Here is a 16785-nt window from a genome sequence, read left to right as displayed (position 1 = left end):
CGTATCTTGTGAAAAGTAAATTTGATAGGTTAACGATGCCCACCTCCCTGTTTTTGCCTTTAAGGGATGGAAAGAGGGCGCTGCACTAGGGAGGAGGGAGGCTACACACTGAAACCAACAACTACCTTGCGCTCTCTTCTTTCCCCAACCTCACCCTGCCTTTGTCCACAGCCCATCCCAGACACAAGCCCCATGAAGCGTTCCATCTCCACACTGAACCCACAGCGTCCCCATGCCACACACCTCTACGAGCATTCGCGGCCAGTGGAGCACACCCACCACCACCACCATCACCGCTGCCACAGGCGGAAAGAGAGGAAACAGAAGTCTGTCGACAAACCACCCAGCCACCTGGCTGATGGTGATGCTGCAGGTGAGGGTACCTTAAAAAACGGGTTGGGTGGTGTGCTTACATTTCACTACACACAAGACAGACTGAATGCATAGCCTTCATTACCTATCTTTAGGCACGAGGGAAGAATGTTTCTCTTCAACCAGGTGTTTGTGTGATTAACATTCTATGGCTTTTTAAATTTGTTTGTGGGAGGATGGTTAATGGTCTGTTTTTGTTTTATTATGTATCTTGTATTCTCATTTCATATTTTTCTGTTGTGAACTTCCCCGAGGTCTTCAGAGGAAGGCACTATAAAAATAATAACAACAACAACAACGGCTACAAGTACAACAACAGCAACCATATTTTATAAAGGAGGGATATAAAAGGAAAATGGACTGGGAGGGAGGAGGAAATAAGACAACTCAGGTACAGGTTTATAGGTTGCAATGGTGGAGCTTCATGCTCCGGCACCAGGAAAGGGGTGGAGAGCAGGCGGGGTCAGGGCTGGCGTACGTCCTGGGGGTGTGGTGCGTGTCCTGGGGGCATAGCATGGGGGCATGGCACCCAGCGCAGGCAGGGGGGCAGCCACGATGGCATCCCACAGGGATCGCACTGCCGGGGGCGGTGCACTTGCCCCCACACTCCTCTTCCTCTGTCAGTGATAGGTTGCAAGTTCTTCCAATGGCTAGTTGGTATGAAAGAGTTCAAGGGGAGAAGGATTGAAAAGTTGCTGGTGTTGTATCCAATGTTTGTCCTCCTCAGCATAGATCCATTGAAATTAGTACACCTAAGTTAGTCAATTGCATTATTTTCAGTGGGTCTCATCTGAGTAGAACTAACATTGGATGCAATTCCTGATTTTTCAGCTGAGCCAATGGAGTAGCTCTGTTTCCCTTCCCTTCTCTCCTTCCCTCTGCTATACTCTGATAGGATGTCTGCTGTCAGGTGATGTTCTTATGATTATTGTCAGGGCTAGTACACTGTCACACCTGCAAGAGCCCAGATTCTGTACCTCCTCCACCTCTAGCAAAATTATGTAAGTAAGGGATATACCATACACACTGGGCATCCCTGGGTATTTCTGTGTCATCTCAATTTAGTTCGGGTCATGGCCAGGGCTTTCTTGATGGGGGTGCCCAATTTATGGAATTCCCTTAAGAAAGTTGCCTGACAGCCACTTTTTATTTAGGGAAAGCTCAATGTTAGGACATCTGCTTTGCAGAAGGTCCAAACCATGGCATCTCCAGGCAGGGTTTACAGAGACCCCACTGTAAAACCCTGGAGAACTGCTGCCATTCAGGGCAGACAGTACTCAGTTAGGCCTACATTTAAGGCATGTTCCCATGTTTCTGTGGGAAGCAAGATGCTATCAGATGGGCCTCTGACAACACTGGGATTCCTTTTTCTTTGATGAGTAGGTGAAGCAACATCCAAAACCAAAAAGCAGGAGAGGGGCCGGTCCCAGGAGCGGAAACTTCACTCCTCTTCATCCTCTGAAAAGCAGCGCTTTTACTCCTGCGACCGATATGGGAGCAGAGACCACTCACAGCCCAAGTTATCAGAGCGCAGTCGGCCAACGTCGCCCAATGGAGGGCAAGAGCATGGAACACAGAAACAGGTGAGGAGCCAGAAGGAGGGTGGGAAGAGGGTGGTGGGTACCTTCTACTGATGACTGAGCAACAGATGCCTTGGCCTTTGTCAGAGCTTCAGAAGCTCATGTACAAATTCTTGGCATTTGTCTTAACTTCATGTGGTTGGAGACTTCCTGAAGGGAGAGAAGAAGGCTGGCTGGGCAGCAGGTAATGGTTGGATCACTGTTGCTCTTGTGTTTGCTTGTACATTTGTGATTCAGTTTAAGCAACTCCTTTGTGGTGGAAGAAAGAGGGTTGTAATTTATCCCCTCCCCATAGTAAAATAAAATAAAATATGTGGGGGAAGCCAAAAATGATGGAGCAATGAAAGGGTGTGGTTAAGGCCCTTGCAAGTGAGCGACTGAAACCTCTAGCAAGAGCAATTTGCTCCCCACCAGCAGCCCACTGGGCAGGGAGAAAGAGGGAGAAAGGGTGGCATAAAGAAACTGTGAGAGAGAAGGGGTAGCAGAAAGAAAGGTGGCTCTGCCCATTTAAAGCTATGGCTCTGCCCGTCAGTGATTCAGCCCTGCTGATTGCAGGAAGGTGTTTTTGTTTTGAAAAGTTTTTTCCAATGGATTGTGGAGAGGCATGGGATTGCGTCTCTGTCTACTCTTGAGTGTTTACTTGTATTGTGTTTTAAACCCATTTTTAGCTGTTCTAGTGTATGGTTGTGAATCACATTTATCTGAAAGGTGGTTCATAAGTTAAATTTGAGAAGACTGAGCAAACAAGTCCCATAATGTTCAGTAATGCTTCTGGTCATGAAGCAAATCTATTGGGCTTTTGAGGCATGTGGGAGGATTTTGTTGGTCACCTTGCCATTCCCATTTGCCCCAGAACTGTCTGCTCTCCTACGTTGTCACACTAACCCACTGGATGTTCCCCCCATTTGGAATCCTTTCCTTCTCCAGCCCTTTTGATTTCCTGGGTCTATACCTCTGTTCCAGATTGCTCCTTAACACAGTCGTTCCCCGACTGCACGTCTAAACTCTCTCTTTCCATTTTCTTTCATCTTGTAACATATTCCCCTCACCCTTCTTTTCATGTCACTTGATCTTCTGTTGCTTGGTTCCCCACTATCACCTTCCCTGCCATACACCTCTGCGTTTGTCTGGTGTTCCCCCTCCCCTTCGTTGTTCTTTTTTTTCTTTTTTTGTTCATTTGCTTTGTTCCAATTTTCATGTAGGGCAGTGGTTCAGTTAATGAGAGCCCCTTGCTGTCAACTTCGGGTGCAAGCACCCCGTCCCGTGGCCGGAGGCAACTGCCGCAGACCCCACTGACCCCGCGCCCCAGCATCACGTACAAGACTGCCAACTCGTCGCCTGTGCACTTCTCCAGTTTCCAAACTGGCCTGCCAACTTTCTCCCCGGGACGCTTGAGCCGGGGTCTCTCTGAGCACAACGCTTTGCTGCATGGTGACTCCCAGGGCCCTTCACAGCCCCTGATGGCCCGGATTGGCTCAGACCCTTACCTGGGGCACCGGGAAGACAGTGACAGTCCGTACCATGCTGTGCCTGAGGACACACTCACTTTTGAGGAGGCTGTGGCCACCAATTCAGGACGGTCATCCCGGACTTCTTACGTCTCCTCCCTGACGTCCCAGTCCCACCAAATCCGTAGAGTCCCCAATGGATACCATTATACACTGGGCCTCAGTTCCGGCCCTGGGACCAGCACCAGAGCACGTAGCTATTACCATGAACGAGATGAAGATGACTGGTGCTAGCAGGAAAAAAAGCCGGAGTTCTTGCACACGAAACTGATGAATATTATACATAAAGCTCTGTGTTTATGTGTGCACACATACGTTCAGCCCCACAGCTTCAGGGCTGGAGGGATAAAGAGGAGGGAAGAAGTGCCTCCTCATGGAAACCCCCCCCCCAAATGAAGAAGACTTGTCTCTGTGCATGCGCACAATGCTGTCAAGAGACGACGCCTCTCTCTCATACTGAAACCTGTCTGTCCTTTAGTGCTAGAAGGCCCTGGATCAGTAGGAATTGCTGTTCTTTGGAAGGACAGGGCAAGGGAGATCTTGTTCCTCTCTTGCTGCATTGCAGTTAACATCACCCTCTCCTTTCTCAACAATAAAACTGTAAGATAAGCAAAAGACCCGGAGAGAAAACAAAAAAAACTGTTGAACTTTCTGGGACTGGAGCATCATGCAGTTTTGGATAGAAAGAGGGGAAGGAAGGGACAGTCACAGTTACAAACAGAACCTATCATTTCTCTTGTCCACACTTTAAGAGGCAAAAATCACCCATGACGGCATTGGACTCGACATTTGGCAAGACGAAACCTTTTCAAGGGAGCCAGCAATGGGGCCTTTCAGCTGACAGAAGCCACCATGCTGCCGTCTGTGACTACTTTGATTGGTTTGACTTCCCATTGACTTTTTGGAAAGCATCCCCTTCACTTGGGAGAGGAGAGCTGTTTGGCAGGCAAGGATGGCTCCCAGCCTGCTGCTGCTGCTCCCACTGCTGACAACTTAAAAATCAGTTCCTCTGTTTTGGATGTGATATGCCCCCTTTCATAATTTTGTCTTGTTTACAATCAAAGCACGAGAGTGAGTGAGTGAGAGAGAGAGAGAGAGAGAGAGAGAAGGGTGGGGTCTGGCAAAAGAAAATGTGTCATTTGGTTTTATATTGAGCTGTTAGATAAACTAACTTTTCATTGTGTGCATTTTTTTTTGTAAATTGTACAGTAAAAGAAGAAGAAACAAACAAACAAACAAAACCAAGAGTCCTCCACTGTAGAGAACTAGTCCTATTGTCATTCCAGCTCCACTGTTGTTTCATACTGAAGGCGCCAATTCTTCACTACTAAGTGCCTGATCTTAGGAATCTCTCATGGTGAAGACGCAATCTCTTGTTCCCGATGCATCAAGAGGATGCGTGTGGTGGAGCGGGGTGACCCACAAGGAGGGTTTGGAAGGCTTCAAGTATTGACCAGTGCTGAGTCAATATTTCCACATAGATTGGAAGGCGGCCAAGTACAAAATTCTGTGTGTGCTTTTTTCAGATCTTGTTGTGTGGGGGGGGGGCGGGGTGCAGGGATATTAGAGAGATTTCAACAAGCATCTAACAACACGGGCAAATGTTCTTCTGCCAAAAGCAGGGCCCTACTGCTCTACACATCTAAGTCTTAACTTGGTTACAGAAGCTCTGGTTGCTCTTCATGGCACATTGTTGGGTGTTGAAGACAATTGAAGAGACTTGTGATTATTGTCCTTTTTTGTAGTGGTTTGAGGGGTGGGGGGATAAAACAAGAAAGCCCCGAGGGAAAACCCTAATTCTGATTCTCAGGGATGAGATTTCTGCTCTTTTTGTCTCTCTGTGTGTGTGTTTCTGTGCATCAGGTGCTTGTTTCCATGTGTGCGTGTGTGTGCGTGTGCAAGAGCACTTTCATGAAAAGCTAAAACATTGTTATTCAAAAACCAACCAAACAAAAATAAAACACCTGCACATAACAAAGCTGAAAGACCCAGCCCAACCTGAGGAGGGCAACATTCTATGTTTTGAGAGTGAGCAGAGGAGAGAGGCAGTGATAAGGAAAGAGATTTGCAGGGAAAAGTGACCCCATCACAAGCAAGACAAGAAGCTGTCATATACAAGTACATTTAGATTAGTCATGTGACAGCTCTCTGGTGTTCCAGGCAGGAGGGAAGTGTCTCTCCCCGTCGTACCTGGAGATGACAGGGATTGAACCAGGACTGACTTAGGCACAGCCTCTTTCTGCACCTTAAAACTATCATGTGCTTCATACAGGCACAACTGTGTGGCCGACATTGTCTGTGGCTCCTTGCCAGGGTTTAACACTTTGGGAGCAAATCCAGGTTTGTCCCCCTTAATGTCTGAAATAACTCTGAGGGAGGAAAGTGGGGCAAAATCCTCTCAGGGCTGAACTACATAGGACATTAAAATGTGCCTTTGTTTAACCCTTGCCTCCGTACTGGGAGGAGATTCCCCCTGCCCTGCCATTTAGCACCTTTGGAGAATGGGTTATCAGCAGCACCACAGCAGGAGTGGAATTTCTTTCTGCTGTGATCCTGGCGATTTTCAAACCAAACCTTGACATTATTTGCATATTTTTTTTAAAAAAAAATCACTTGCAGGAGTTAAATGTTAAATGCAAATGCACATTTAAATACATATGCTAAGCTGCACATTACATGTTATTGGGTTCAGGGGGGTGGTAGTCAACACGATGGCCTAGATATGTTGTAAACTCCCATCAGCCCCAGCCAGCATGGCCAGTGGTCAGGACTGATGGGAGTTGTTCTCCTTTAAGATGCGATGGCTGCCACATTGACATTGTTGCATAAAGAGCAAAGCCACTTTTGCAGGGTGGATGGGCTATATTTCAAGCAGAGAAGCAGCTGGAGAGAGGAGAAAGTGGATATTTAACTCTTTCTCTGTGTTCTCTGAAATGCTACAGCTCTAAGGAAAGGGGAGTTTGAATTGGGTTCCTTCCCGTTTCTCCCATCTTGCCACATCTCTGCTCTAAATCTCCCCGCTCCTTAAAAGCTGTTCCCAGGGCTTTCTTATCCAGCTTTCTCAGATTGGGCTAAAAAGTGCTTTCCCCAAGGGAAAGCAGCAGGACAAAGTAAGTGTGGCTAAGCCCTGGGTTTACACAAATGACATTTCCAAGTAGGGTGAATGTCAGTTTCCTCTCACTGTCCTAGGGCATATGATCAGTCATGTGACAAAGGGATAAACAACCTGTGGATAAAACTTATTACTGCAATTTTCTTGATCTTGGGCAGCTCCAGGAAAGTGAGCCCTGTGGTCATGAAAGCTGCAGAGGTATCCGTGCATCTTTGCTTCGTTCAGTATCATGGACTAAAATAAAAGTAGGCCAATATGTCTTACTGATGTTGAATTCCAAACGCCCATCACCCAAGGGCATTGCTTCTTCTGGCTGGGACGATGAACTCCAACTAAGCTCTACTCGGTGTAAGCTCATTGAAGTTAATGAGCCTAAGCTGTGCCCATCCATTTCAGTGGGTCTACTTGTGAGTAGGACCAGCACTCAACAGTGCCTGGAGGGCACCCAGGAGTCCACCCTTGGACTGAAATGTCCCTGTGAACTCTACATGGGACACATTTCCCTATGATTTCTGTACCTTGAGGCAGCTGGGGAGGCTGGTTTGGGGGAGGAAGTTGAAAAGAGATGTGGGAAGAGGCTGCCCTCCTCCCTCAGATGGGTTTGTTTCCTTCGTTTGTAACCAATGTCTGTTTCTGAAGCAAATGTGTTCAGATCCACATGGTTGCAAATGAGTCTTTCCATAGTTTTGCCTCTTCCCTGGGACGTTCCTTAGGAGACTACCTTGTGTGGTTGTTCAGTTCTCCCCTCTGCTTCCTGGTTTGTGTTAAAAATAATGGGCTGGATCAAAAGGGTCCCATCTGTTAATGGAAATGAATCTTTCTCTCATACAAGCAGCCCCTCCATTTGAAGTATCTCACGAAGGGGAATCTTTGGATCTTAACCACAGTGCCTCTTATTCCGCTGTGCTGGAGAGGTTTTTCTTGTCAGAAAGAGCAAGTAAAATATGATCTGTTTTTGAAGGCATTCCCTTTTTAATCTCTACGAACTGATGCATTATATTGTCACTAGGTGCTGCTACAAGTGCAGTTAAGTGCAGTTATTCAGAAGCAGGAGAACTGCAAGAGAAATCAGAAGAAAATACCAAATTTTGCTAGAGAAAGCTGGTTTTGTTTTGTTTTTAAATTGCCCCAACCTTATTTGAGCACCCTGCTGTTATCTACTCATGCCTGCATGTTAAGAAACCCATTTGACTCAACTTATAATCAGATTTTTAATATCACACTCAAATATTGAGCACCACTAACACCATAGCCTTTCGGGGGCCTATCTAGTTATAAATTGAGTCAAAGGTGTTTCTTAACATGCAGGCATGAGTGAGGACAATGCTATTTACAACACTATTCTCTTTAAAAAGAGCATCTTCCAAGTTCAAAGCTATTCTCAACTATTTCATAAAAGAGGAAGCCGCCACCATTTAAATAGGAGGCAGTTATCCCAAACCATTACTGGAACAATGTTTCAACCACTACATTTTTTAAAAAAGAAAAATAAACGCTGATAAACCAATTGGCCAAGGAAATATAAATACTTCACTGTACCTTTGAAATTGTCCTATTTTTCCCCTAATGATAATTTGTTCTCTCAAGACACTTGGGATAACTTTCTGTAGCATTGTTAGAGGTTTTCCTCATGTATCAATATTTCTTCAGATTTCACCAAAGTGACATCTAGTGACAGATCAAAAGTATAGCAAACATTATGATGCAGTATTTTTTAAAACACCAGCCAAAACAGGAGGTGAGACTACCGGGGAAAAGAGTCAGCATCATATCCCAGTATATTCCAACCACAAAAAGAGCTAACTGCAGATTTTGATAGTTTAATTTCACCTTAAGGTCGCACTCCGTGCAGAATGAGCAGCAGCCTGGGCAAGCCAGGGTTTGGGTAGGATTGCTTATTTGACAGGCTGTTTTATTTTAAGAAAGGGATTGATTCTGTAAGACAGCTTGCTTAATGTGTTGGGATTGTTAAACAGAACATGGCATCCTACTGATGATGACAAAAAAGGCCCAAAGGGGGAAATGGAGGAATAGTGAAATGACCAGAGGCAGGTCAACATGGCGCACACACAACGCACACACGCCCCAATACCTCCTCAAGGCTTTACTTCTAGGGTATTCTGACCTTTGTTTTGTTTTCTGATTTTTGACCAATCTCATCCCTGGACTATATTCCAGCACACTCTTCTCTCTCAATTTCTCTCTCTCTCTCTCTCTCTCTCTCTCTCTCTCTCTCTCTCTCTCTCTCTTATTAATCCACATGTAATTATGCATACAGAAACTTCATTAACCAAAAGAAAAGAACAGAAAGGAATGGTTAATAGATCATAGATGTGATTTTTTTTTTAAGCAAACAAACAAAAACACTGTAGGGCTATGCAACAAGATGACACTTTTCACAAATCAAATGGAAAATGGAAAAAGAGGTGAGCAAACTTTTTTAAAAAATAATTTAAAAAAAAACATAATCCATTCCACAGCTTTTATATGTTGGGTTCCACAACCCCCACCCCACACACTTTTCCTTGTCTCAAGCTACAGCATGACCGTGACCAAACATTTTTCTACATTTTACATATAGAAAAGGCACAAAACTTTCTTGGAAATTTTAAAGGGGGGGGGAACACTCCAATAAATAAAATGGGAGGAGAATAGCCCTCTCTGAGCATGCATGCAAAATATTGAGAGCTGAAGATAAATGGCTTTAACTTTTATTTTGGTTTATCCTTCCTCCTCTATTCTTTCTTTCTCTCCCATGCACCCACGCACCCCCACACCAACCCCATATGAATCAATTGGATGTGAGAGCCCCACACAAATAAAATGGAGGTGCTTCACAATTGCAACTTACATGTGAAATGTGAATAAATAAATTCTTGCATTAGAAGAAGATTAAGGCTGGGAATCCTCGGGGGAAGGACGTGTGGGTGGGTGGGCGGGTGGGTATTGTGAGAAAGGAGCATGGTGGGTTTTGAATATATTGTTGCCACTGCAAATACCTATCTCAGTGGTTGACATATCCAACCTTCAATTTGCAAACAGCCCTAAATGCTGTCTTGCTTTCAATGCACATGAAGGTTCCAATACAGTTGAAGTTAGCAATGGCTAAGTCTTATCTAAACAAAAGAGGTGCCATTGGAGTTTGGGAGCAGAGGTCTAGATTCCTCAGCAGAAGGCTCAGGGCTGAGAATACCACATTTTGAAGGAAGACACATCACTGTCTAGGAGGAGAGGGTCCCATGAAGTCCAGAAACTTAAAAGTACCCAATTCCCCCATTGCTTTTTAAAAAAAGAAATCAGCAACGAGACCCAAGTTAGCCGCAACAGGTTGATTCTGTCGGTTTCAATGGGACATAGCCAGAGCTAACTTTTGCTAGAGCAGAGGTCAGGGATTTCCCAGAATCCCCTTTGTGCATTGCCAAAACTTTAAATGCAACAACCCATTTTCTGCATCCAGAATAAGTCTAGTGGTGGCTGTACTTTGAATAAGTAACATTTGCATGTAAAATATATACATATTATATAAATATATACATACATATATATAAATCTATATATATATAAAGTATGTGCATGGTAAAAATGTTTATCTTCGTACTTTTTGATACGATGTATTCATCAGTTGTTAATTTTTAATTATATTTGATATGAATTGGGGGGTTTGTTGCAAAATTTATATTTTAAAAAAACAGTGTTTAAAAAAAAAACCTGAAGGGAAGTTCCAAACATGCAACACAACTGGAACTTTGCTTGGGGATTTGATGGGGAGGGCTGGGAATTCTGTGATTGAATAGTTTGCTGCCTGAGTAATATTTATCAGCCAAACTTTGGATTCTGCAGTTGTTTCTACAATTACATTTTGTATGAAGCAAAGTCCTTGAATTAAAATAATAAAACCTTAGGAAAAGAGTGCTAACTGAATGTGGTGTGTGCCAAATGGCAAATAGATCATTCTGTGCTGTTTTGTGCTTATCCCTCTCCCCCACCCAGGAATCCAGAAATCACATTTATATAAAGTAGGGGGAGGGGTTACAAGTAAAATAAAAACAGCCATAGCAGTGAGAAACATATGGTAGCTGAAATGATTTTTGGATGAGAAAAGTCTAAAGGAGGTAGCCACTTAGAACTAGTGATGTTGACGAAGTTCTTGTGTGACTGGCACGGAGTTTGAATTTGTTTGGCCCACGATGCCCAGCACCACTGCAGATAAAAATAGCACTTCCTTGAAAAGTTACCTGGCTTGGATTGGTGACTAGCAGTGATATTTTTCCAGAAAAAGAGGTGCTGGAACCCACCATGAAAAAACTCCTATACAGTGGTACCTCAGGTTAAGAACTTAATTCGTTCCGGAGGACTGTACTTAACCTGAAACTGTTCTTAACCTGAAGCACCACTTTAGCTAATGGGGCCTCCTGCTGCTGCCACGCCGCCGGAGCACAATTTCTGTTCTCATCCTGAAGCAAAGTTCTTAACCTGAGGTACTATTTCTGGGTTAGCGGAGTCTGTAACCTGAAGCGTATGTAACCTGAAGCGTATGTAACCCGAGGTACCACTGTAGTGGCAATGGCACCCACCTAAGAGGTGGGTTCTGGCTGGAAAAACAAAAACAAAGCCCTGATGATTAGGTACTTGCAGCACATACCTCCCTGACAACTTGTACACTGTCATGACTACATTACAAAATAATAAACTGGGGCGATTTTTATTTTTATTTTTTGGTCAACTCAAGGTAAGTATGGGTATGCCAAGTTCACAATCCCATTGCTTTGACCCACCAGATCTAGAAGAAGGGGTGTAACCATTAGCAATGTCACTTAAAGAATGCCGATGGAATCCAGAGCAGAAAGTCCTGATAGCATTTTACCAAGAAAACTGTTTAGCCATAGGACATCATTGTGACCAGTTATTTATCAACACTGAACTACAGGAAACATGAAGGAGTAATCCAATGCCCTGCTGTGATTCAACCTAAACCAAAGCAGTGAGCAGTCCCAGCCAAATGAATAGTCTAGTATTAAAAGTATGCAATATTGTAGTTAAGGTGAAGCCTTATACTGTAGGAGACTGCTTCTCAATGTTCTGGGCCAAACAACATCTGAAACTGCTGCTGGCCACATTATTGGACAATATAGATCTAAAATTAGTTAAGAGAATCTCAGATAATTGACACAATAAACAATTCTTAGATTTCTTAAGTCTACAAGAGGCTTGGCAAGCTATAATTGCTACTTTCTTTTAAGGGAGGGACAGCAACTGGCAACTTAGTGTGTTATATTTCAACAAATCTTTCCATTTTGGTTTATCACATTTTTCCAATCCTAATTCAGTTCCCCACATTTACAAATCAGTGCAATTTAAAAAGAAAAAAAAGTTCCTCATGAAAATTCATCAGCATTTTAGTGCAAATTTCTCCTAATACAAATTTTTGTTTACAGTTTTGCCCAGTTCACACATTTCTGCAAATCATTTCCCCTTAATACATTTTGTATGATATTTCCACTAATATATGCATTTTAGTGCACACTTTACTGCAGTAACATGTACTTTTGAATATATTTCTTGGCTGGAGAACTGTGCTGTACAATCTGGAGGAGTGTCACTGTAATTTTCCCAGGATGCATGAGCTCTTAGTGTGTTTCACAGGGCCTCCTGCTTGCTCAGCACCATTCCAACTGCACCAGCGATTTGGGGTTCAAATTTATGTATTTGGGCTTATGAAAAGGAAAATGCTATTTTTTACAGGGGGTGGGGGGTGCTAGAAGTTGCTTGTTTTTTTAAAGCCCAATAATACTAAATACCAAAATGAGATGGCAGAGTTATGTGGCAGCAGAGACTTGAGAGTTAGAATGAAGGATGAAATCTGAAGGCTCCTCAGAGGTAAGTCACACCAAATTCAATTGATATAGGGCTACACACCAACATATTTACTATAGCCTAAGATTTTGTGCACTGTATGTCATCAGATGAGAGAGAGACAGAGACAGAAGGAGAGATGGGCCAGGAACCATGCAGCAAACCAGTCACATAACCACCAGCATCCTGCTAATAAAAATCAGGGTGCTCAGTGTTTTGGCTCCGAGCTGTTGCAGAAGCCAGCCGATTTGTGTGAGAGCACAAGACCAAAAACCAAATGTATTTTGGTCCAGTGCTTCGGAGCATGCCAGCTGAGTCGTGCAAGAGTGCTGGACCAAAAAACCTGGGACAATCAGAAAGCATCATGGTTTCTGTAATTCTAGGATGTCCTACTCAAATCAGGATGGTTGAGGGGTATGCAGCCATCAGGCTGAAGGATTAAAGTCATAACCAAAGAATAAACCAGGAAGTAGAATTGAGGAGTATGAAGTAGGCCCAAAGGACAACTAAATATAGGAACATGTCAAAGATCTGGAAGATCAAGTCACTAAAGCAAAGCTCAGTAGGTACAGGAAGCCCCGTTATACTCCTTCCTGCCTCTGACCTTTTACCTAAGAAGATATCGTCTTCAATTCAGTGGTTTGCTACTTGGGGCAGTCACCTACATACACAGATTCCAGCACCTCCTTATCCTCTCTGCGTAGACTGTATCAGGAGTGGGGAGCAGGCCTGTGCAGCAGGTGGCGAGGGGGAAGCAGCCGGGTACATTTGCCCCAGGCCTCAGAGGACTAAGCCTGCCAGGGACCACTGCTTTTTTGTTTGAGTTTATAATTTTATTCTAACATGACTCCCGCCTCCGTGCCCCAAACATGCTGTGCCCAGGCCTAGTAGGGAGCATCAGGTCTAGGGGCCAAATGTGCCCTGCAGGCCTCTTTATCTGGCCCTTGGGATTCTCCCTCATTCGTCCCTCATACATTCTTTGAACTCTTTGGCTCAAATGTGTCCTTGAACTTGGATGATGCCTTTTGCTTGCCTGGAGAGGGGTGCATTTGTGTGTGTGTGTATCAGCATCTGATTTATACTACACAAAGGTAAAAGTCACATCCATTGCTGCACCTACTTCTGGCCACATCCACAAATGGCATGTGGCCCCTGGAAGATTCCCCACAAAGGAATGCAGCCTGAGGCTGAAAAGGCCCTTCACCCCTAGTGTATACACATTTATGGATATGATGGACTAAATAAAAATGTAAGGGTGGCAAAATTGCTGTGAAAGATAAGAGACAGTTTGTTAATGATTCACTGTAAAGCTTAAATATTTACAAGGTTAGAATCATCAAATTGTTGAGTTGGAAGGAACCCCAAGGGTCATCTAGTCCAACCCCTTGTAATGCAGAAATCTCAACTAAAGCATTCTTGATAGATGCACCCAACCTCTGCTTAGAACCTCCTTCCTTGGAAGGAGATGGCCATCCAACCTCAATTAAAAACTTCCAAGGTAGGACAGGCCACCACCTCACAAGGGAGACCTTCCACCGTTGAACAGCTCTTACCGTCAGAAAGTTCTTCCTTATCTTTAGTTGGAATCTCCTTTCTTGTAGCTTGAAGCCATTGGCTCAGGTCCTCCAGAGCAGGAGAAAACAAGCTTGCTCCATCTTTCATGAGGCAGCCCTTCAGATAACTGAAGGTGGCTATTATATCTCCTCTCAGTCTCTTTTCCAGGCTAAACATACCCAGCTCCTTCAACCACTCCTCACAAGGCTTGGTTTCCAGACTCTTGATCAATCTTGGTCACCCTCCTCTGCACACGTTCCAGCTTGTCACTATCTTTAAACTGTGGTGCCCAGAACTGGACACAGGACTCCAGGTATGGTTTGATTAAGACAGAATACCCCCCTGACCATTAGGTCCAGTCGTGACCGACTATGGGGTTGCGGCGCTCATCTCGCTTTACGGGCCGAGGGAGCCGGCGTACAGCTTCCAGGTCACATGGCCAGCATGACTAAGCCGCTTCTGGTGAACCAGGGCAGCGCATGGAAATGCTGTTTACCTTCCCACCAGAGCGGTACCTATTTATGAGAGCCAGTGTGGTGTAGTGGTTAAGAGCAGTAGTCTCGTAATCTGGGGAACCAGGTTTGCGTCTCCGCTCCTCCACATGCAGCTGCTGGGTGACCTTGGGCCAGTCACACTTCTCTGAAGTCTCTCAGCCCCACTCACCTCACAGAGTGTTTGTTGTGGGGGAGGAAGGGAAAGGAGATTGTTAGCCGCTTTGAGACTCCTTAAAGGGAGTGAAAGGCAGGATATCAAATCCAAACTCTTCTTCATCTAGTTGTACTTTGATGTGCTTTCGAACTGCTAGGTTGGCAGTAGCAGGGACTGAGCAATGGGAGCTCACCCCGTTGTGGGGATTCAAACCACGACCTTCTGATCGGCAAGTCCTAGGCTCTGTGGTTTAACCCACAGCGCCACCCGAATTCAAGACAGAATAGAGCAGTACTATTACTTCCGTGTACTTCTGTTGATGCAGCCTAGACTAGTGTTAGCTTTTTTCTGCTGCTGCATCATGCTCTTGACTGATGTTAAGCTTGTGGCCCATGAAGACCTCACATGTACTGCTACTAAGCCAGGTGTCCCCCATCTTATATTTGTGCACATGGTTCTTCCTGCCTAAGTGCAGAACCTTACCTAGTTTTCGAATCTACTAAGTTCATATTGAGTCCTGCTTCTGTCTTCAGCAGCATTAGCTACCCCTCCCGGTTTGGTGTCATCTGCAAATTTGATTAGCATCTTCTCAATACTTTCCTGCAAGTCATTTATAAAGATTCTGAACAACAATGGGTCCAGGGCTGAAGCCTATGACCATTCATAATACTGTATTTGTTGATAGCGCACTCACCCTAGCTTTCCTGTGTTCATTGACACCCACAGTGAGAGGGGAAACCACTAGCTCAAGGGAGACCTAAGCAAACAAGTTTTTTAGGTTTTTCTCCTGATGCTTGCTGGGAGATTTAAGGGAGACAGGAACCAAGAAAGCATACAAACATAGCTTTGTTCAATTGCAATCTGAAGTGGCATGCAAGGAGAGCCCTGCTGGATCAAGCCAAAAACCCATTAAGTCCAGCATCCTATTCTCACAGTGGCCAACCATATTTCCTAATGGGAAGCTGGCAAAAATGACCTGAGTGCACCATCACCTCTTCCCACCTGTAATTCCAAGCACCTGGTATTAAGCGGTATGCTTTCTTCAACAGTGAACCTAACCATTGCAGGTAGTAAATGAGGGGAATGTCAGCGGGCTTGGAAGAGTCACGGGGATTGCAGGGGGGGGGGTTAAGGGAGAGGGACCCAAAATAGCATAATGAGAGGGTGTAGCTGAAGAGAGGGTGTGAGGAGGGACCTCAAGGCTAGACTGAAAAGCCCCATGCCTGAGGTTTCCCACTCTCATTTTAGATTATCAGGGACTGTACTCTGGGTGACCCCGCCAAAGAAAGATTGGACAAGAGGAGGGGCCTTTTCAGTAGCGGCTCCTTGCCTATGGAATGCTTTCCCCAGGACAGGTCTGTCTGACACCAACCCTGAATGCATGCAGGTGCAAGGCAAACTGTGTGTGTGTGTCCACCCACCCACCAGGGTTTTGAATGATGAATTGCTGCTGCTTCTTGGAACGGGGAGAGTCTGCTTTTCACATTTTTACAGCAAGCACCTCAAAGGTGATGGAATGGATTTTGTGTGTGTGTGTGTGTGTGTGTGTGTGTGTGTGAGAGAGAGAGAGAGAGAGAGAGAGAGAGAGAGAGAGAGGGAGGGGGAGAGAGAGAGAGAATGGAAGTGTCTTTTGCTGATATTTTACCAGAATAAAATTGTTCTGTTGTGATTTCAGGCGCTGCAATTTTATACATTTGCATTTCTGTTGTTGTTGTTGCTGCTGCTGCTGTTTTTAAATTCACCTAAAGTCATTGTTATGAGGCAATTAATATGCATAATAAATAATAATAAAACAATAAAGTCGTTGCTGAAGTTGAAGTTGCACACACACTATTGTAGAAGAGCATAGTTAAGAAGTGGAACTCACCCCCAATAGGACTTTTTAAAAGAAAGAAAGAAGGTTAAGAGACATTAACAGAGGATAAGGCTATTGGTGGCTACTCCCCATGATGGCTCTGCCCTGCCTCCACTGTCACAGGCAATAACGCTTCTGAATACCAGTTGCTAGAAACCACAGGAGGGGAAAGTGCTCTTATGCTCAAGTCAACCACTTAGAGAACAGGATGCTGGACTTGTCTAGGTGGCCTGATCCAGCAAGCTCTTCTTACATTCCTCACACCTGCTTTGCATGCAGAAGGTCCCAGGTTCAATCCCTGGC

General features: G+C 44.7%; 2 protein-coding genes across 15 annotated transcripts in view; one reads left to right on the top strand and one right to left on the bottom strand.

Annotated features, from left to right (window-relative positions):
• Nucleotides 1-8991, top strand: part of CACNA1B (calcium voltage-gated channel subunit alpha1 B) — a 345062-nt gene extending 336071 nt beyond the window's left edge. For 12 of the 14 annotated variants that reach the window (XM_081179581.1, XM_081179579.1, XM_081179591.1 and 9 more), the window contains 3 exons: nucleotides 172-373; nucleotides 1756-1955; nucleotides 3155-8991. In XM_081179581.1, coding sequence (XP_081035707.1) covers nucleotides 172-373; nucleotides 1756-1955; nucleotides 3155-3694 — 942 coding nt within the window. In that variant the 3' untranslated portion in view covers nucleotides 3695-8991. The remainder of the gene's footprint in view (nucleotides 1-171; nucleotides 374-1755; nucleotides 1956-3154) is intronic. The other 2 variants (XM_081179583.1, XM_081179582.1) reach the window with 2 other exon arrangements.
• SLC31A2 (solute carrier family 31 member 2) overlaps nucleotides 1-16785 on the bottom strand; it is a 537879-nt gene that overhangs the window by 246961 nt on the left and 274133 nt on the right. The window lies entirely within an intron of this gene.

The sequence above is a fragment of the Podarcis bocagei genome (genome assembly GCF_964188305.1).
Source record: "Podarcis bocagei genome assembly, chromosome: Z".
Taxonomy (NCBI): Eukaryota; Metazoa; Chordata; class Lepidosauria; order Squamata; family Lacertidae; genus Podarcis; species Podarcis bocagei.
The sequence above is the reverse complement of the archived record's forward strand: the minus strand, read 5'-3'. Positions and strand labels throughout refer to the sequence as shown.